This window comes from Helobdella robusta, assembly GCF_000326865.2.
Source record: "Helobdella robusta unplaced genomic scaffold HELROscaffold_5, whole genome shotgun sequence".
Classification (NCBI taxonomy): Eukaryota; Metazoa; Annelida; class Clitellata; order Rhynchobdellida; family Glossiphoniidae; genus Helobdella; species Helobdella robusta.
In genome coordinates, this window is record NW_008705254.1 from 1935236 (window position 1) to 1958187 (window position 22952).

The 22952-nt window shown below is 32.9% G+C and overlaps 4 protein-coding genes across 4 annotated transcripts in view; 3 read left to right on the top strand and 1 right to left on the bottom strand.

Annotated features, from left to right (window-relative positions):
• Window positions 1–3136: 3136 nt before the first annotated feature.
• Window positions 3137–8241, top strand: HELRODRAFT_107375 (hypothetical protein; the record flags this gene model as incomplete). Its single annotated transcript, XM_009027187.1, has 7 exons — window positions 3137–3158; window positions 3274–3998; window positions 5777–5971; window positions 7003–7181; window positions 7263–7511; window positions 7576–7752; window positions 8074–8241. The coding sequence occupies exons 2-7, from the start codon at window positions 3479–3481 to the stop codon at window positions 8239–8241; spliced, it is 1488 nt and encodes a 495-aa protein (XP_009025435.1). The 5' UTR covers window positions 3137–3158; window positions 3274–3478.
• Window positions 8242–11205: 2964 nt separating this feature from the next.
• On the top strand, window positions 11206–12614 carry HELRODRAFT_189158 (hypothetical protein). The gene is made up of 2 exons (XM_009027188.1): window positions 11206–11591; window positions 11672–12614. The coding sequence occupies exons 1-2, from the start codon at window positions 11226–11228 to the stop codon at window positions 12434–12436; spliced, it is 1131 nt and encodes a 376-aa protein (XP_009025436.1). The 5' UTR covers window positions 11206–11225; the 3' UTR covers window positions 12437–12614.
• Window positions 12615–15414: 2800 nt separating this feature from the next.
• On the top strand, window positions 15415–17089 carry HELRODRAFT_185075 (hypothetical protein). The gene is made up of 2 exons (XM_009027189.1): window positions 15415–15983; window positions 16141–17089. The coding sequence occupies exons 1-2, from the start codon at window positions 15618–15620 to the stop codon at window positions 16903–16905; spliced, it is 1131 nt and encodes a 376-aa protein (XP_009025437.1). The 5' UTR covers window positions 15415–15617; the 3' UTR covers window positions 16906–17089.
• Window positions 17090–18012: 923 nt separating this feature from the next.
• HELRODRAFT_163269 (hypothetical protein) overlaps window positions 18013–22952 on the bottom strand; it is a gene marked incomplete at both ends in the record, with an annotated part of 8158 nt that continues 3218 nt past the window's right edge. The window contains 7 exons of the mRNA XM_009027190.1: window positions 18013–18065; window positions 18849–18880; window positions 19197–19270; window positions 19761–19964; window positions 20340–20422; window positions 20556–20628; window positions 20961–21053. Coding sequence (XP_009025438.1) covers window positions 18013–18065; window positions 18849–18880; window positions 19197–19270; window positions 19761–19964; window positions 20340–20422; window positions 20556–20628; window positions 20961–21053 — 612 coding nt within the window. The remainder of the gene's footprint in view (window positions 18066–18848; window positions 18881–19196; window positions 19271–19760; window positions 19965–20339; window positions 20423–20555; window positions 20629–20960; window positions 21054–22952) is intronic.

A 22952-nucleotide genomic window follows, 5' to 3' on the forward strand; every position in this document is an offset into this window, starting at 1 on the left:
ATTTGGATTATTTGATAAGAAAATGGGTAATGTTATAAATTCGGACTTGATATAACCAACAAAATTAACCAAACTAATAATATTATAATGCAAACATCTATGTAAGTATCTAAGCATCAAAGTATCTTAGTAAATAAGTATCTTGGTATCTAAGTATCCAAGTGTCTAGGAAGATAAAAAGCTGAAGAGTTTAGATATTAATTTCACTACTAGTAAGTGGAAGATACAATGGTAGTAGAGGCTCAACGTCTGTTCATGTAATTGAAACTTCAGATGTTAAAATATCAATAAGTAATATTGTCTTAGGATAGATAGATAAATGAAACAATTGTTGCCAAAAACTTAATTAAAACACAAAATTATATTATTTTTAATTAAATTATTTTTGTAAACATAATTTAATCGAATTTAGGATTATATAATCAAAAAATAAAAAATTTAACAAATGGAAAAAATTTTTTTGTTTGTTTTTTTGTCTCACGTAAATTTCTATTAAAATATTCAAACAAATTTGAAGTAAAATTAATTAATTAGCAAATAATTTGCTGAGATATGCGTGGGCATGCAATGTAATCTTCTTATCCGCAGCAGATAATCTCCCCGCATTATCTTCCTTCGTCATTTCCTCCACTTTTGCAGCACCTGATTATATTCCAAATCAAATTTACATCCGGCTAATGCAATTTCAAACCAGGATAAAAATAATCCTTCAAGTGTAATTTTTATTTTAGAACTTTATTAAATATATATATATATATATATATATATAATATATATATATATATATATATATATTTAGATTTGATCAGGACCTTAGAAACATGTGTATATTAGATGGTTTATGTTATTGCTATTTAGGCAGCTGGGCGGTGACACAATTCTCCAAGACAAGCGTGCCACCGACACAACCCTTTCACGTGCGGCGTGCTATTCCAATGTTTAAAAACGAGGTGTTTGAAACGTAGGAACGTTGTGCGTGTTTGAATGTTGCACCTTATGTCAGACCGTGTATGTTTATTTCATCGTCGTCGTTACATATCAAAGGCTGACGTGTGGATGAGTTTTATAGAAATTGTAGGCCTAAGGTTCAAAGATGGATTACGTTCATTTTGTCTTACCGTTTGCAACAGACAGACCGAGTTAATTATGGAAAGGCAGAGATTACATTTTCTTATTTGACATCAAAATGCTTAACATTGGAAATTTGAAATGAATTTGAAAGGTTATTTTAATTGGAACTTGTTGAAACACTGCTTACAAGCTGATGATCGAGTTATTAATATTTGTAATTTTTTTTTAGTAAAAATAAAAAGTTGCTAACATACATGATTTTTCTTTCCCATAAGACATTAAATGTTTCTATATAACTTTTTGTACGCTGATTTCAAATGGGAAAATCCATTTGCTCTTTTGCTCCGTCATCGTTACAGCCTGTTGTTGGATGTTTATTTCAGGGTTTCTATTTTCTATTAATAAGGCTGTAATAAACATCAAACAACGGGTTGTAACGATCCTACCAACGAAGAAATTACTCACACAAAGAACAATGGAACTTAGAGTTCCTCTGTTATAAATACTGTAAATTCCAGATGAACAATATCACAACCTCTATTACACTGATGAGGGCAAAGGTTACCGAAAAAGCTTTTATGTAAAGGTGTAAATGAAAAATTTCGCATGTCTACTTGTCTACTTTATACATGTTAAAATAAATGTAGACACTGTATATTTTACTATCCGACCAACTAACTATCCAGTAGTGATATCAGGAAGGAGCCGAATATGGCCGGATAGTGAAAAATTGCCGGGTACTCGGCCGAACTAATTGAAAAAATTAGTAAAAAACGGGTTTCCAATGCTAGAAGATAAAATTTGTTTTCATGACGTTGTCACGGTTATACCAAAAGAGCATGAATGAATTTTTATGGCTTGTTGTGTGTACATTTTCACAAGCCCATGGTAACATGGTCACCATGGTAAACAAACTGCGTGCAAACAAGCTCCTCCTCTTCCTTTTACTAATCCTGCTTTGCCAAACATGCATTCATAGTTGCTAGTCCTCAAGACTAAATTCTCGTTATTAATAATACTACAGAGATTAAGCGATATCTCATATTTATATTAAATTAGATTTTATGTTATATGTTTAGAGATGTGCGTGTAAGTGTTTGTATGCGTGTCTGCTGTACTTGTGTGTGCATGTGTGTGTGTGTGTGTGTGTGGTATATACATATATATAATTATATATATATATATTGGATTAAGACTGTCAGAAATGAAATTATTGATGAAAATTACAGCATGTTCGGCGTTAGTTAACTTCCAATTTAACTTTTCGATTTTTCTAACGGTTGGTCGTAAATCATTTTCAAGTTTCTTTAGTTCAAAACCAAAATTTTTGTTTTCTATCATGCATAAAACAAACTTTAAATTGGTTATTGCCAACAACTTGGTAGAATTCATACAATACTGTATAAAAAATGGTCCCATTCTAACATATATATATGAATTTGATTATATATATATATATATATATATATATATATATAAGAAATAAAAAAGACATAGGTACATACCTGTATTTATTAGATTATTGGGAAAATACAACATCAACTCGCAAATACCTACTTTCATATATAAACATGTATTTATATATTTCATTTAAAAATTTTTATATTAAGTAATTTACATATATTATATAACATATGTATATTATATATATATATATATATACAATACTTATATATTTATTTGTATGTATACAATATTTCAGAAATGACGAACATATATGTATATGGAACACACAACCACACACACACTCACACACACACACACACAAACACACACATACACACACATATATATCCATCAATATGTTCATATTTATAAATAACAAAGTGTACGTCTATGCTTTTATTGCGTTTTCAAATTGCGAAGTTCTTTAATTAAAACCAAAACAATAGATAGGGGAATTACTGCTAATAATTACAACAAATATGTGTGACAGACAGCACACATACACGTGCATGCATGCATGTTTATGTGTGCATTATATGTATATACTGTATCAAACTCAGCAAGCGACTAGTGTATTGAATGAATGTATTTAAATGCAAGTTTTGCTCGGATAGATATTTAAAAGTCTTTGCAGTGGTTAGGTGATGCATCAACTGCAACTTTTACGTTAAATTTTCAGTAATACTTTTTCAATCGTTAATTTAATTAAATTATTTTATTTTAAGCAAAATTTAATTTAATTTATAATTTTTCAAGGGATGTGAATATATTTTGTTCCTTGTCAAATAACTGCTCAGAATTTTTTCAAACGTCAACTTGACGAATGATTACACATGACGTAGATATCGTAATCCAGTGGTCCAATCTACCTTCGTTTGATCATAAAGCTTTCAAGCCATAAAAATCAATAACTGATAGATTTGTCGTTTCACTGACGAACGATCGAGATATCCTCGCAAGCATGCCGTCCACCACGGGATTGATCGTCATTTTATTCTTCGTTCTTTGTTTAGGCGCAACTCCATTGGACAGCTACATTCTGGAGTTGGTCGTCGAACCGATGTATGAAATATCAAAAAATGGGTTTTCATCGTTATCTCATGTCTTCTCAAATCTCAGCTCAACGAAATGGTTGGTAATTTTTAATCCTACTGCTTTCCTCGTCTCTATTCGCTGGGAAAAGATATTCAACGCTGGCATATGGACTCTTGCCATTTATTTTTCGATCAAAGCGATTCGGTTCCTGAAAAGTTTTTTCTTCGATCCGATTAACAGAGTGAGACTGTTGGGCGATGTGGGTTACGTTGAAGAACTTGGAAGCGGGAACCTGGATGGATGTCAGAAGAAGGCTGCTCTGGTGGCGGCTGTCATGAAGCGAAGGAAGACTGGCGATGTTCCTCCTGTCTATCCCAACGGATGGTTCTCCCTCCTGGAGTCGAGGGATCTCAAATGCGGAGATGCCAGGAGTGTCTCGTGTCTCGGTAGGTTGAATGAACAGTCATTAATGTTTTATTTTTATAACATAACAGTGAAACAAATTGTTTTATGTTTAAATGGATTATTTATTTTATTTATTTCATTATTGAAAAAAAAAACTTTAAACAAAATTTGAAATACAATTTAATAGACAAGAATAAGGCAAATTTAACAACATGAAAATTCGGGAACAACATGTTGTTTTTTTACAAATATAGTTAATTATTCTATTTTTTTAAAAATGTTTATAACAATTCATCATCAGCATCATCATCATCATTATTTCTAACTGGTTTTACGCAAGATTTCAAAAGAAAATTTTTAATAGACGCTAAAGTATTTTGAAAATGATCGCAAGCAACGTCTTTCCGTCTAACCTACGCATGAGTATATGATGCGTTATTTCGCCTAAATGTACGTACATATCTTAGATGTGTGCTAGATGAACGCTGCAAGTGGTGTTTAACGCTCGGAAAAAATGCTGTAGAAAATATTTTATTGATTTTGGCTCACGCAAAAACAAACACCAATTTCAAGCAACTCTTGCATATAAGTTTCAAGTGTAAACCAACAACCACAAAATACTAACAAGCCAATGTAAATTCCTTTGAAACCCAGACGCATCATAAATACATGAAATAATTTGCTAGGTCATAATCATCATTAAGTTAATTCAGTTCAGTCGTGCTTACCCGACCGAGCACAAAATGGTAATGCGATATAGAAAGAAAAAGGGGAGAATTAAATTGGCTGGCAGTGCAAAAGGATTTTTAAATGTCTTCATTTAGTGGTCCGCGGCGAATCTGCAGTGAAATGAAACGAACGTCTCTCTGGCTCACGTCCTTCGTGGAATATTCTTTCATTGTATATCTAATACTAATATATACACATTTCGAAAATTTATTTTTAAAATGTGACTCACAACACTTTTAAAATTTTCAAAATTTAAAATTTGAAACAAAAATTTCTAATGTAACAGTCTGAACAATTTTTCATAAGTTGATCTGGAATGACAAATAAATGAAAAATTTCAAATTAAATTTTGTATCAAAGATGTGTATATATTTAATAATTTATTTTTATAATTTTAAAATTATATAATATATAAATAGATATTTTAAACATAGTAATATAAATATATTACGTATGTATATATGTGTGGTGTTTGTGCTGTATTTATGTGTGTGCTTGTGCGTGCGTGTTTGTGAGTGAAATTTATAATTGTATTTTAATTCATGCGTCTCCGTTGTTGTGTGTTTTAACTGAGATTTACATTTTGAAGCAGCTTATTAGAATATAATTAAACCTATAAATATTTAAACAGAAACATTCTGTTGTCAAATTATTGGCCAATTTTCTCCATGAAACTTTTTCTTGCACCCACCAAAATTTCAGATTGTGCTAGCAACATAATTAAACTATGAACAAATAGATTAATGATTTCTCGAAATAGTCATAGAGCGGCCCGATTAGTTTCCATCAAAATGTAACAAATCTCAGAACTGTGATGAAAAATTTATTTGAAAAAACATCAATTCTATAAAATGATTGAATCGAACTATTAGACTGTAAAATTATTTTTACCATGTTTTAATTCATCAGTTAAAAATTGGTGCTTGTTTGCCTAAATCAAACGTCAGTTAAACTTCCATAGATGTGAGCTACGCGATTACATTCCTTCAATTGTTTGTTGTTTTATTTTTTGTGGTTGCATTTTAGCATTTAATTTAACTATCATTCAGTATGAATGTTTGAAATTCTCTTTATCTTGAACGCACAACAGGTAAGAACATAGCAGTTTTCCGAGCTGAAGATGGGAGAGCTCATGCTCTTCATGCCTACTGTCCCCACATGGGAGCCAACCTGGCCGTCGGTGGTGTGGTCAAGAAGAACTGCTTGGAATGTCCTTTTCATGGCTGGCAGTTTCGAGGGGACGATGGCAAGTGTGTGCACGTACCGTACTGTGAAGATAAGCACAGTAAGATAACCAATTTTTTTTGTTTTTTAAGTATGTAAATTTTTTTAACAGATTATTTTTTTGAATATACAGCGTGTTTGTCTACATAACCATTTTTGAACGTTTCTGGTTGGGCGGTTTTGGTAAAGCTGATAAAACGTGTGTTGAACTTAAATGTTAAATATTATGTGTTCGTTGCTTTGTTGATTGTAGATGAGTCAGATTTATAGTTTTGTCCGTTTACAGCTCAGCTGTTCATTTTTAATGTTGCGACTTGTACGTGAGACACGCACATGTATGCCTGTTTTTATTTCAAATAAATTAAATCAGCATTGCATTTTGTTACTGCAACCAATGAATTTAATTTAAAAAACGATGAACTATAAATTTGTAGTTATTAGGATAAGATTATTTTTTTGAATGCTTATACTGAATAACACTTTTGATGTTGTTATGTGAAGTCGTTTGACTTACTGTTTTCACAAAACAACACAAAACACCAAATAAACATCACCTAACCTTGAAAATGTTGGGTGATGTTGATTTGACATTTGGAGCAATAGACTCATATTTATTATACACTGCTCATCGATTTGGCACATTCACTATTCTAGATATTGCTGACGTGCCAAAAAAAATCTTTAGAAATTTTTTATATGATATAATAAAGATTATGTGATATATATTTAAGCGTGTTATATATTACTCAATATTAACGCTGTGAAATGGATGAACTGGGCTGGTGCGTCGGGCTGCCTGGACTGGGATTTTTCCGACCGGTGGTAGCGGTTTTGAGTTATATAAACAAAATTTATAACAAAATTTACCAGTAAAATAAAAATAAAAAATATTTGCTAAAATAAATAATTAAATAAATGTGAATGTCAACAAGGCACATCATAGCACAATTGTGGGAGTTGAAATGATGTTAAAGTTAACAAAAAAAAATATTTAAGCGCAAAACAAATTATGAAAACTGTTTGATGATTGCCAAATTTGTTCTAAATACTGAAAATGTTACATGAACTGATGGCTATAAAACAAATTTGCAGTAACAGAGCAGGCAAAAGTGGAATCCTACTGCATACTGGAAAGGAATGGTTTCATAATGATGTGGCACCACGCTGAAGGTTGCGATCCTCTCTGGGAGCCTCCAATCATCGAAGAATTGGAGAACAAGAGTTGGAGGTACGGTGGAAGAAGCGAGCACATAATCAACGCTCATATTGAGGTGAGCTACATTTTAGAAAAAATAATTTGCATCAGTAAATTTAATCTACCGATTTTATTTCAATTTGATTCATTTTTCAAGGAAATTCCGGAGAACGGTGCAGATGTGGCACATTTAGGACAAGTCCACGGACCTATAATGACAGCAGGTATTGATTTGGCTCGGACGCAAAATAAATGGTGGAGTTTCACGCGTCACGATTGGGCTGGGTGCTGGAATCAAAATCCTGATCCAGAGCTGAAACACGTCGGCATCTTAGATTTGCATCATAAATTGATCCTCTTCGGAAAACATTTTCCTGTCCTGGATTTGAAAGTTCAAGCGCAGCAGGTAAGTTCTTATTCCTTTTCTTTTTTTCGAGATCAATTTTTGTATATTTTCTACTAATTCGCAGATAGGACCTGGCTTGGTCCATCTAATGTTCGATAGTCCCATGTTTGGCAAAGGTGCTTACATTCAGACGCTGACTCCAATTGAGCCGCTCGTTCAACGTGTTGTTCATCACATTTACGTCAACAACTTCTTTCCAACTATAGTGGCGAAATTTTTCCTCTTTGCTGAAGCTCTAATGGTTATTTTAACTATTTTTATTTTTAAATTTTAACATAAATTTGCAAAACTCTTAAAGTAGTTAAACTTGAAAACAAGATGGATTTTGCTAAATATCGGTTTCATCAAAATGTAACTTGAATGAAGGTGGAGTCAGTGTAATACAGAATAATGCGTAAGGTAAATTTTTGCTAAGATCTAACAAAAGGTTTGCATAAGTATGAGGCAAAAATAAAAAGATGCGTCAAAATAAAAATTCAAATAGTTAGATAGTTTTTTTTTCTATTTTTACAATATATTTCTATACATTCGTATATTCAAAATAGTTCGTATAACACGTCAGGTTGAAAGGGACATCATGATTTGGAACAACAAGCAGTACATTTCGAAGCCCCTCTTCTTGAAATCCAAGGAAGATTCCCTGATAGGCCGTCACAGGAGATGGTATTCTCAGTTCTACTCTGAACACAGCCCAAGATTAGACACTTCAAGCGTGAAAATGGATTGGTGATGGAAAATGAAATAAAGTTAAGCGGTATGAAACTTAAAATGCCAGTTTTTATAATTATTATAAAATGATTTTTCGAACATTTGGAAATACTTGTTAATTAAATGACCAACTAATTTATAAATTATATTATTGTACAGTCTTAGAACATTTTGATTTGTGATATGTTCAATATGTTATATACATACATATTATATATATATATATATATATATATATACACGTACATATGATATATATAACAAATGTTGAATGTTTTTTTTAAATCATGAACATAGCTTGCAGGAGAGCTAACGCAGTCAATTAATTTTAAACATGGACATTGTTTCATCATCTCACCAGACTTGTAAATCTTCATAAAATCTGTTTCACTTAAATTTGTATTATTTTTTGAAAGCTACTCTAAAACAAATAAAATATTCCGCAGTCATTTGGCGTCATTCTCTCAAAAAAGTCATTTCGTTTAACTTAACTCATATCTCTCTTGTATTATTTAGTAGCTTAATCTCGTTTAAAATTAAATGTGAAAATGGTGTGCTATTTTAACTTGAAGTATACACAAGATTATTTACAAATCACGTTGTTATTCATGTTGCAAATTGATTAATAACTGTTGAAAATGATGCTTATCAACGTACACGTGTGCATTTCTGTTTTTGGCGCCATGTTGCGGACGGGAAGTTCTGTCTAAGCTCTCCTCCTGGCTATGCCCGCCCGTTTTTATTCAAAAGTTGACCAAATCCTTTCCAGAACTTACATCACTAACAATTTATATTATTTTGTGTGATAAATTTTTACTTGATTTTCAAAACTTGCGCGACATGTCAACGAATTTCTTTCTAAAGCCTGAGGACAACGATTTCACGAGTTTCTGAGTTATAATTTTATTAAAGAAAATGTTTCAGCAAATTTTTTTTTAACTATTTGTTTGTTTTTTTTTATGACTTTTTATTGATATTTGTATATAAATGAAATGCTTTAATAAATATTTTTTTAATAATAAGTTTTGTTGAAGATAAAGCTTTTTTTCAAATAATGGAAAAAATTATAATTTTGAATAAATGAGATTTTTACAGTAATTAAGGAGATTAAAATTGTTTCAAACAATCAATCAATCAATCAATCAAATCAATTTATCTATAAAGCTTCATTCCAGCGATGTTCAACAGCCCTCCTCAATAAATTTTACTAACGAATGGTTTTCGAGAACGTTCTACACTTTGTTAAAGTGATGAGAAGTAGTTTTGTAAGCTTAAGAATGTTTAACATGAATTAAGAAAAAAAGAGGACTAGACGATCGTAAATCGGGTAGTTTGGGTTTAATGAAAACATCTGATAAATATTCAGGAAATAATTTAGAATGAGAGTTGAACACAAATGTGCAAATTTAAAAAATTATTCTATGTTGTTTGATTAAAAATTGCGATACAATGCAAGTCATCTTATCGTTGAAAGAATTAGATCATTACCAAGATGCTAACGTTTTAAATGTTTTGTATTTTTGATAACGATAAACAACGTAGGTGAATATAAAGCTACATGACAAATTCGGTAACAAATTTCTTTTACAAAATTGAGTCAATCCTACTCCTTCATGAAATGTGACAAAAATTCGATGGGCAGGGGGAATATGATGGTCGAGTTTTTTTCGGCTGAGATGGTGTTGAGTGTTTGCAAGTAGCGTAACTGCAGGGCGGACGATGACTCGTTAATAACGTCGGAAGCTTCTTTCAAGGCTCTGGCAGCTTTTTGTTCGCCTTCAGCAGCAATCACCTTTAATAAAATAAATAAATAAATCAACCAATCAATCAATTAATAAACATTTATTTTAAAATGCCATTTCGCGATGTTCATCAGTGCTCCTCAATGAACATGGAGAGATGGGTCTTGATCTACTCTGAACTTCGTCAGTGACGGAAAAGTTGTTTGAAAAGGAGGTAGAGAGTTCAATCACAACTGCGAATGAGTTATAAAAAAAATGATAGAACCTTAGCGCGAGCCTCCCTCGTTGCTTCGGCTTCTGCTGCCATGGCTCTCTGTAACTGAACAGGCAACCTCACATCTTTTCTGTTTCAATTTTTTGTATTCAAATGTACAGCCCATGGTGAAAATTAACATTTAATTCAAATTCAAAATATTCAGTAAAATGCGTTATCAGAGAGACCAGAAGTTTTCACTTGTTGGGCCACCCTATGCGAAAGCATAAACAAAAGGAAAACTTGATGCATTTAACGTGACAAAACGCAAATTGAACAGAACGAATAATAAAAAACTAAAAAAAAAGAAAAAGCAATAGTTAAATAGTAAAAAATGGAAAATGTTCGTTCAAAAATTAACTTATAAACAAATTTCTTGAATGAACTAAGAGAAGGCAAATTTTTCCATTCTCTTGGCAAACGAACTGAAACAGAAAAAACGGAAATTTACGAAACAGTTTGTGCGATACCTATGAAAATAAAAGTCTGGATTATTTCGCAAGACAATTAATCAATTATTTAGATGACATATTTGATCAGAAAGGGTTGGGCAATAAGATAGTTTGAACAGTTTATAAAAAAAACAACAGAGAGAACAAAATATGTAATTGGCTAGCTATTAAGATATTTGCTAACGTATAAAAGTAACTAATATCATAATAGATATATGTCTGTGTATGTGTGTGTTTGAAAGAGTGAGTGAGTGTGTGTAAATGGGTGCACACATTAGGTAAAATAAATGTGATTATTACAATCAAGTATTTGTCGATAAGAGTAATATTTTAGTGGAGTAACTAGAGTTGAAAATTTAAGACTATAAAAGGAAAGATTTCACAACGCGTGAAACAGCTTATAAATATTTTTAATATCATATCAGTTAAGGATTAATTCATGATTTAATTTTATCATATATGAAGTCAAGTGATGCTTAACAAGAGATAATATTTGGGTATATTAGCAGCGAACAAACGTAGAAACAATCAGAAACCAACAAGTTTATTACAAATTAAAATGGCTGAAGATGATGTTGCTGCTCTTGTTATCGACAACGGATCCGGTATGTGCAAAGCCGGTTTTGCTGGAGACGATGCTCCCAGAGCCGTCTTTCCATCAATTGTTGGTCGTCCCAGACATCAGGGCGTGATGGTTGGAATGGGTCAGAAAGATAGCTATGTTGGTGATGAAGCTCAGAGTAAGAGAGGAATCTTAACGCTCAAATATCCCATCGAGCATGGAATCGTTACCAACTGGGATGATATGGAAAAGATTTGGCATCACACCTTTTACAACGAACTACGTGTTGCTCCTGAAGAGCATCCAATACTGCTTACAGAAGCTCCATTGAACCCAAAAGCAAACAGAGAAAAAATGACTCAGGTTAAAATAGTTTATTAGCATAACTCTTTTTTAAATTTCACGATTTTAAGAAGATTGTCATATTAAAAACGTTTTAACAGATCATGTTTGAAACTTTCAATTCTCCTGCAATGTACGTTTCAATTCAAGCCATACTTTCTTTATATGCTTCTGGAAGAACCACTGGTATTGTGCTCGACTCTGGAGATGGTGTCACTCACACAGTACCAATCTATGAGGGATATGCTCTTCCTCATGCCATTCTCCGTTTAGATTTGGCGGGCAGAGACCTGACCGATCACCTCATGAAGATCCTCACAGAACGTGGTTACTCACTCACCACTACAGCCGAAAGGGAAATTGTTCGTGATATCAAAGAAAAACTTTGCTACGTCGCTCTTGATTTTGAACAGGAGATGGCCACTTCTGTTTCTTCGTCTTCTATTGAAAAAAGTTATGAAATGCCCGATGGTCAAGTTATCACAATTGGGAACGAACGTTTTCGATGTCCAGAAGCACTCTTCCAGCCAAATGTTATAGGTTTAGAAGCATGTGGCATTCATGAAACAACATACAACAGTATCATGAAATGTGATGTCGATATCCGTAAAGACTTGTACGCCAACACTGTGCTGTCCGGAGGATCCACAATGTTCCCGGGCATTGCCGATAGAATGCAGAAGGAGATCACTTCTTTGGCCCCAGCGACGATGAAAATCAAAACTATTGCTCCCCCAGAGCGTAAATATTCAGTGTGGATTGGAGGTTCAATTGTTGCATCTCTGTCCACCTTCCAGCAAATGTGGATCAGCAAGCAGGAGTATGATGAATCTGGACCATCAATTGTTCACAGGAAATGCTTTTAAATGGTACATTTGTTACTTTTGAAAAAACTCTTGTTCTGCTCAATTGTAGTCGGTTTAAACAAATGTATTTTGTTAATATCTAATGAGCGAGCTTCATTTTCTAATAAATATCTACATCCTAAAAATTGTTTTTTAAATAAAATTTTATTAAGTTAAACTACTTAGTAAAAAAGTTTAATATGTATTATTGTTCATTCTTGTACTGTAAAACAGAAAAAATATTGAGTTAAGTCAATTGTATCTTAATTATGATGCACACACACACACACACACACACACACACAAATATTGATACACGTACACACAAGCCAAATATGTGTAACGCATATTTATTGTATATATGTTGTATACAGAAAATGATCATTCTATATTGAATTACGTGCCCCAGTAGCTTTACTGACTTACGATCGTTATATATATATAATATATATATATATATATATAATATATATATATATATATATATTTACATATATACATGTTAAGCGCGAATCCAGGATAAATGTCAAGTGCATTCGAACATAAAATTGTGCAAATTCAAATCGCGTTTGCGTCAACACTTTGATTGACAAGTTGCTTCTTTGGCGACTTCACTTTTTCATTATTTAAATTATGTATAAATACATAAATACAGAAGCCAAAATATTATTTTCTGATCAATAATTTCATCAAGTTTCATTAAGAGATGCTAGCTTTCCGACGAAGATCTTTCACATGTGTCACTTTATTTGTACGCCATTTTGAATAAAATTAAATAAAAAAATCACTCGCACACATCTACACAACTTTTTACGTGTGTGCCTAGCTACAACGACTTTCTCACGCATTACCAAATAAGGAGAGTCATGAGAAATACCATATATGGTAATGTTCAATGAATGAATGAACAGCGAGCTCACAATACAGCAGGCACAATTCGAATGAGCCAATGAGAAGAGAGACAAGTGTTGTGCCTGACACGTCATTATGCTAAGTTTTGAGGCGATTAACTACTACTTGCTAATAAATGCTGATGGTGTGTCATGAAAATCAATTTTATATTTTATTCAGCTGTTTCACGCGATTTTTTAAATATACAAAAAATTAATTTTATAAATTATATGAGAAGCGATGCATGAATTTTTATCACCGTTTTAAATTTCGATTAATTTCGACACGGTATCACACATCGAACTTAATGCTCTGAATAATCTGTTACACGGTCTCAATGGCAAATTGGCCAAAAACTCTAGTACTACCTCACAAGTGTGCCATATTAGCATTCAAGAATCAGGTGATTTCCTGTAGAGCAATTTAATGAATAAGCTGGAAGTGCGCGCGTTTCTGAAAATGTACGAAGCCGTTGGTGTATCGCCGATTTAGATTTTTTAAAACTAAACCCTTATTTTAACCCGGTCCATACGCACATACATACATATATGTATATGTAAATGTGTGTACATATGTGTGTTATACAAAATGTATGTTTTTTACAAAACGTATGTTTTTTAGTCTTTATTGTTGCAGCTCTGATATACCCAGAACCACTTACAATGTTACAGATAGGTATATTATCTATATATCTTTCATTATGTTCTTCATATCTTCAACCATTAATTTGAAGCTGCCATCTTCGCCACAAAGGCTGTTTATCCTTTTCACACGACGTACACATGTGTTTTTATGTGCACGCGCAAGCACCCCATCATATACGCTGAGTATATGATAACCATTGAGATGTTTGACTCAACGAGCATTTGAACCATCTCGCCGGCCAACATGCGACAACTTACGTCGTCTCCCCATTTACCGACCTCGGAAAGATGGACGGCTGGGTTGGTCGGGGGTCGGCTACCCGGATAAATCTTTAGAAACTGCAGCATTCGAACTTGGGTCGTGGGAGTGGTAGACGGACACGCTAGCCACTCGGCCACGAGACCCATGGTGAAGTATGTTTGAAGTGTATCTATTTTTGATACTTAAGATAGGTGTTATCATCACCATATATACACATACGATAAACACATACGTATACATAGATAAACATACATATTTTGTACTGTACACACGTATATATATTTTGGTACGACCAACATATAACATAATATCTTCGTAAATATTAAATAAATAAATAGCTTGTTTGAGTTCCTCATCGTCGTTCATTTTGTGCTCGTTATTCTGGCTGATGTTATTTCAATTATTAAATTGGAAATTTATTAAATTCTTTCGGTTATAATTATATTGTGAATAAATTGCTCTCTGGTATTGCTATCATCTATTTTTAAACATGAGATTAAGACGGCCGATTTAGGTTGCCTTTTCGCGGGTGTGATGTGGACAATCAGCAGTGCGGATGCTGGCGGTTGCAGACGTTAACTCTGCAGATGCGGGCGGTCGCGGTTTGGAGAAATCTTCTCTGCTTGGGGCTCTAAAGCTTTAGTGCTTAATTTTTAAAATTTGCTTGGCAATTGGCTGACCATAGAATTATGATTTTTTGCAAAATTCATCTTCAAAGGGTTTGAGTTTCAACATAAACGTAATTAAATTGAAACAAATTAAAATTTTAATCATCTATATGTCCGAAATACTTCGAAATATCTAAAATTTTCAGTGCTGTCACAAACAAAATTATTGAAATCGCATAACACACAAATACAACTACACAAAATGGTCGAATTAATTAAAAGCTAATATTTTGAGAACAGGAAAAACGTAATTTGTAAAGCATTCAGGTGAAAACCAGGCGTGAATTTAATGCAGGTGCTTAAAGCTAGTAGCAATCGAACCATTTACGAAGAATTTATTATAATTTTAATCTAAAGTAACGCTATTACTAAGCTATATTCAAACAGTATTACAGCCTAACACTCATACGTTCAAACAAGCACTTATGATTGTATCACTTATCACTTCCTAAGCCGAACAGTAATGACGAATATATACCGATGAACAGACTGAATGTATCACATACATTTCATGCATAGAGTCATTTCATGCATAGTGTAGCTGCGGATGTTTCAACCAATAGAAATGAAGACTACCTTATATGGAATTGAATTGAATCATTTCGTTGTTCAAGCGCCCAGAGTATATAAAGTGGCTCGTCAGTGTCATTTCAGCACGAACACTACTCTAACGTAACTCTAGCAACTGCTAAAATTTGTTATTATTATTTCTAAGTAACCCCAAGCTCTAACACAAAATGGCTGAAGATGATGTTGCTGCTCTTGTTATCGACAACGGATCCGGTATGTGCAAAGCCGGTTTTGCTGGAGACGATGCTCCCAGAGCCGTCTTCCCATCAATTGTTGGTCGTCCCAGACATCAGGGCGTGATGGTTGGAATGGGTCAGAAAGATAGCTATGTTGGTGATGAAGCTCAGAGCAAGAGAGGAATCTTAACGCTCAAATACCCCATCGAACATGGAATCGTTACCAACTGGGATGATATGGAAAAGATTTGGCATCACACCTTCTACAACGAACTACGTGTTGCTCCTGAAGAACATCCAGTTCTCCTTACAGAAGCACCTCTAAACCCCAAAGCCAACAGAGAAAAAATGACACAGGTTACAAATCAATTTTATTATGAGAACGCTTGTCTATATTGTAGCATTTATATTATATATAATAAATAAATAATATTTTTACTTACCTTTTTACTAAAAATTTGGCAAAATTTGATTATGAGGCACTTAATCTCACCAATAAAAATGTATCTTTCAGATCATGTTTGAGACATTCAACTCGCCTGCCATGTACGTCGCAATTCAAGCCGTTCTTTCTCTGTACGCTTCTGGAAGAACCACTGGTATTGTGCTTGACTCTGGAGATGGTGTCACTCACACAGTACCAATCTATGAGGGTTATGCCCTTCCTCATGCCATTCTCCGTTTAGATCTGGCAGGCAGAGATCTTACTGATTATCTCATGAAGATCCTCACAGAACGTGGTTACAGTTTCACCACTACAGCCGAAAGAGAAATTGTTCGTGATATCAAAGAAAAACTTTGCTACGTCGCTCTTGATTTTGAACAGGAGATGGCCACTGCTGCCGCATCCTCTTCGCTTGAAAAAAGCTACGAGCTGCCCGATGGTCAAGTTATTACCATTGGTAACGAGCGTTTCCGTTGCCCAGAAGCACTCTTCCAGCCAAGTTTCTTGGGAATGGAATCCTGTGGCATTCATGAAACAACATACAACAGTATCATGAAATGTGATGTCGATATCCGTAAAGACTTGTACGCCAACACTGTGCTGTCTGGAGGATCCACAATGTTCCCGGGCATTGCCGACAGAATGCAGAAGGAGATCACTTCTTTGGCCCCAGCGACGATGAAAATCAAAATCATTGCTCCTCCGGAGCGTAAATATTCAGTATGGATTGGAGGTTCAATTCTCGCATCTCTGTCCACCTTCCAGCAAATGTGGATCAGCAAGCAGGAGTATGATGAATCTGGACCATCAATTGTTCACAGGAAATGCTTTTAAGCAGAGACCCTCTTGATACAGTGAGCATGCGCAAGTTTTTTACCGAGATATTTTTTTTTATTTATTTGTAATTTTTGTACCATTCCCTTAAAACAAGAACAGGAGTGTAAGAACTAATGATAGAGCTTTAAATGTTTTAAAAATGTGTAACTTGTTTTTAAATAAAAGTGTTCGCTAGAAACCTTCTCGCTCTTGGTGTTTAGTTCCAAACCAAAGCTTATCGTGTGCTCGCTCGCAAGCGTTAAAACCTAAATAGCAATACACCAATACATAATTGTCAAGAAATAAAAAACAGACTGGGCGGTCAAAACGGTAGAATCGATAAAAAAAGCCATGAGACACTTCGTTAAGTTAGCAGTCGCAGCGCGCCACTCGTACATAAAAAAATAGCTACCTCCTAGTGCTAAGAAGAATTAATTTGAAAGTGTTTAAAAACATTGATAAACAAACGGGCTTGATATTGATTTATAGTTGAAAGTTAATTGAGAATATGAAATAGTACTAGGAACTGAATAAGATTATGAATATTTGATCTAGTAGTATTTGTTACTGCGTAAAAATTATGGAGTTATTAAATTTAAAAAAAAACATAAATACAAACTAAAATGAATAAGTTACTAAGTGCAACTTGACAAAAACTTCTGAAAGAAGTTTTTTCGGCACTCAATATCAAAAAAGAACCTAATACGTTTCTTATATAAATACTAGTTATTACTATGCAAGAGGTGAAATCAGATTAAAGTGTTAAATTCAAAAAACATTAATAGCGATAATTTGAATTATTGCTTCTGTAAATAGGAGAAAAAATTTTGTTCAATTTTCTCCAGTTGATAAGTTTTGATTATCTTGATCTCAAAAATTGATTCGTTACCCTCGACAGAAAATATACCTGAGCTTTAGTTTTCAAGTAATAAGATAGTCGAAAGATATTAAAAGATAGTGAATAGAATATCGGAGAAATCTGCAGTGTGTTTGTGTGTGTATGTGCGTGTGCGTATTTGTGTCTACCTGTGTGTGCAGGTTTGTTTATTAGTCAAATTACAATAGGTGAAACGTTACAAAAATTAACAAATGACAACAAATAACGAACTACAAATAACTCACATTTCAACTCTTTCTACCATAATTCCCCAGTGCTCCGTTGCGACATCCAACATCATCTGAAATATATTTAATTTTCAGTTTTGTTTCAGCAATCACGATAAATTAAAAATTCTTCTTTCCTCAATTCAGTCGTTAATGATTTCACTAACATATAGGATCAATGTTCGTATTTATTTAAATGAGATTTGATGATATCGTTTTTAACATTTGCTCGATATTTTACTGCTACATTTTTCAATTTTCAATAGATAATGTTCAAAAATTGATGAATAATACGACACAGGACCATGTAGAATGTACAATTCTGAATCAACTTGTGTCTCGGTCTTATTAATATTATTTTTTCATACAAACTTTTAGTTTATATGTTCAATTATAGAGATCCAACCATATATATTAATATATCAATTATTATATATGAATCCACCAACATTTCTAAATTGTTTCAAAACAATTTTTACTATTGAAAAAAAACTCATTATAAAAAATCATTTGCCAGATTTTGTAACCTTATAAGGTTTTTCAGGCTTGCATCATGTCCAGCAACTTTGTATATTGTTATAATTCCATTATAGCATAATTTCATAAATTTTTTGATTTTAGAAAAAGTTTGCTGGTTATTTTTGATTCTGTTTCATTGCTCGCATTAAATGTCAAGAGCCTCATCTATCTAGATTGTCTCAAGTTATGTTTTATAGCTTTTCTGCAGTTTCATCAAATAACGTGGACAAACATTTATGTTACTCAATCTATATTTTTCAATAAATTTTGCATCGTATTTCCGTATTTTTTAAGCAAAATATTCTCTATTGGGACAGAGAATTATGTATTCAAATTACCTGCTATTGAAACATCAACATTTTGCCATAGGCTGGTAATATATTTAAAATTTTAAAAGTTAAAAAAGAATAAAAACGACGTATATTTTATTTTGCACAATTTAATTTGTGTGCTGTTCCCAATTAAGAAAATTTCAGTGTAAGATAGGGATATATCAATAGAACTCGGAACCAGGGACGGATTTAGACCAATTTGACGGGGGGGGGCCAAGATTTTGAAAAATATTTGATGACCGGGGGGAAAAAAAAGTCGATCACCGTGGTAAATATTTTCCGAATTTACCCATTTTTCAACATCATGGACTCTACGGGTTTCAACAACTGCCCAGTTCAGTAAGAACAACTGACCTGTCTAATTGAATTCTAAAAATTGTTGACGGGATGTATAATATACTGACAAAGTCTATTTTGGAAATGTTATTCTGTTATAAGCATAAATTTAAAAAAAAATTTTTTTAATTTTTTTAATTTTATGTAGTTTCTCATTTTATAGCCATGAATCCATGCATTAAAAAAATTTAAATGAGTGAAATGTCGAAAAAAAATTTGTCGTTAAACGATACATTGTACTGATACAAAATAGCTCTAAAAATACGCTTTTGCTCATGGAAACAAGAACTCAATTGATGTTCTAGTATAAATACTTATGAATTTTTTTACAACAATTTTGTGATTGTGTTGACACTTTTTTTGAATTAAAAATGTTAAATACGACAGAGCTCTCTCTTTTTTTTAATTTCCTAAATTATGTAGCTTTTGAAGTAGAGAAACCGAGAGCATGTACATTTACGTAAACATTTGAAACAAAAATAAAATGTCTTAAAATAATTTCACAGGATAAACAAGCATATACATAATTTAAATTCTCTGATAACAGGCATTATTCATTTCCCAAGGCACAATTAAACTTACTTGCATTGAAGTTGATATACTCTCCCTTTCGGACAATATTTCTGAAAGATTTCTGGTTCCCAAGACATTTCTTAATGTTGTTTGAGCCAGAAGTCTGGTGGAGTGATGTGCATTTTCAACGTTGGCCACACTGACGGTTGCATTGCTGACTCTGTAGTAAACCACAGCGTCCACAGACACAGTCACGCTGTCTTTCGTTAAAACCTTGGGATTTAATTTTTGAAATTATTTTATTTTTAACCAAATGAATAAACTTTGTAGAGGAAAAATAATTTTACCAAGGCAAATTCATTGAATACATAAGACTGTTTTTGGGAGCAATGAGTTCGTTTTAATTAAAATTTTATAAAATATTTGGTAAATTATATATATTTCAGGTTCTAAAATTGGTTAAATTTATTTTCAAACTTATGAATATCCTGTATTTGCGTCCCAATATAATCTTTAATAAATTAAAAAATGGAAACGATGCGTCAAAATTTATTTGCTTAAAAGTTGATTTGATTGAATACATTGTACAAAATACAACAGAGCATAACGGAATGAAATGTTGACCGATTTGAACAAGCTGGAAGGTACCTCTTGCGGAGGAACGTCGAACGAGACTGTCCTCAGATCGACCTTCGTGTAGCTCTCTATGCATGGAAGCACGAAGAAAATGCCTGGTTAAATTACGAGAGTTCAATACACATTTTATTTTAATTTAATGACCGATTAAATGATACAAATATTTCAATGCACAAAGTTTTAGTCAAAATTTAAAAAAAGGAACAATCGAACAAAAAAATTATTTACCGGGACCTTTGGCTCCACCGGAAAACAGTCTGCCTAACCGGAATATAACTGCACGTTCGTATTCTTGGACTACCTGATTGTTTTACAGTGATGTTGTTATTCAAATTGCTCGGTTTGTTAGATAATGGCTGCTTGATCGATATGCGTATGAGTACAAATAAACACGTTCATTTGTCTTTGTCAAGTGCTTATTTGCGCGTGTGTGTGGGGTGGGGGCACTAATATAATTTAAAACTTTTTTGGAGTTTTTAAACTAAAATTAATTAAATTTTACGTAGAAAATGGGTTATTATCCATGAATTAATGCAACCACATCTTGCAACGGCACACGTCGTTTTGCTACAAAAGAAAATTCCTCAATAAAAGCAGCACGACGATAATTACACAAGTAGGCAAGCAAATAACCTGGCCATAAATATTTTCAGGAATGTTTGCATTGACGAGAGATTTAGCAGAGTTGTGTGCTCTACGCGAGTCGTTGCGTTCTGCAAGTCGACTCTGAGAGTAACATGTTCATGGTGACTCCCCACGTTAAGACGGTCAATGAGGAATGTTGTTTCCCGGTTCGAATAGGAACTCAGATACGCCAGTAGATAGATCACTTGATCCGTGATTACTGCAACGGTATTTACATATCTATTACGGAGTCTCTAATATATTGACGTGCAGTTTGCAGTCAATGCAAAATCGTGCGTTGAGTTCAAGTTCCATCCTGTCAGTTATGCCCTATTTACATTCACTGGCTGCCAGTAATTCAAAAAATGTATTTAATGTATTGCCACTATGGTTTGTGTATTTGTATTTAATTTTGTATTGTATTTAACAAAATGTATGTAATGTATTGCCACTATGGTTTTCAACTGCTTAATTAATTTTAGCTTAAGGTGTCTCTCTGCAAAGTTTAATATGAAACTAGTTGGTAGTAGAGCAAGTTACAATAATCAATCCTAGATAAAACTCAAAAAGTAACAAGGAGAAAAGTAGGATTGTCACAAATAGGCAAAAGTTTTTTTATTCTTCTTAGATGGGCCAAGCAACACTATTAACCTGAGAAGAAAGAGACATGCTAGAATCAAAGATAAAGCCTAGACTACGAAACTTATTAGAAACATCAAGAGTTTTAGAATCAGGTAAGATGGTAGAAGGAATAGTAATAAAGTGTTTAGATTTATTAAAAACAAATTAAATCAAGCTTAGAAGCATTATGTTTAAGATATATAGTCAAACCAAGTGATACTAGAAAGAGGCATCAAGATAGATTTAACAATCTATAGGAAACTAAAATTTAATCTTTCTTTTTGAAATAACCCACTTTATTTGAGCAGTGCTTTTGATGTGAGTTGTATGGCAGAGCGCTGTATAAACTTTATTGAAAATAAATATAATAATTATTATTGTTATTATATAAATAATAATATTATATAGTAATATACGACAAATGAAAATATGGAAATTAGTAGTTGCCTTATATCGGCACCCATGAAGCGTAAAAATATAAATACTCTCCGATTATTTATTTCATCCATCCACATTTCAATGCCTATTTATTTCCATGACAATGGCTCAATTACGATCTAACGATTGCACATTCATACAACATAAAACTACAAATATTAATATTTCCGTCTGCCAGCCTCGTATCAAGCGAAAAGAACGTATCAAAGTTATGTGCGTGTGCGTGGTTGTGCGTGTGTGCGTGTGTGTGTGTGCGTGCATATGCTTGAAGGAGCGTGTGCTTGTTTGTTTGTCTGGTTTTCGGCGTATATAATTCTTTTATTGCTAATCTTACAACAGTTATGATGCTATTGTAGATTGAAAAACTCAATATATTCATTTTTGAATCATAAATTGGATTTCACATTTTGTCAGCCAGTGATTTGAAATGCTTCAGTTGCATTAGAGTTAGTTCAATAGCAACATTTTTATATTGTTTCAATGAAATTTGAAAAAACAATGTAATCACAGTTTCTTCTTTAAATTGGTTTAGAAGAACGTTGTAAACTATGCCTATATTTTATTTTGAATGTTCACAACTAATTTGTGCAACACCTCATACATTCTAATGATACATTTCACATTTTTGTTATTGCTACTCAAATCAGTTTATTCTTAGAACATAATTTTATCAGGCAAGGACAGACAAGTAAGGAACCGATTACGAAAAAGCTACGATTACAAAGGCCTTCCGCGAGAATATTTTTTGTGATAATTTTTGTATAAATTTTGTTTCTCGTTATTTCAAGCAACCATTAAAATGAAATGTTAAAAAAGTTACTTGTGTAACATTAGTTTACCGATGAATATTTGGCAAAAATCATTCCAGTTGACTCCTCTACAACCACTTTACGATTAACATCATTTTTTTAATAAACTTGAAAAATACAAAAAAATAGTTTA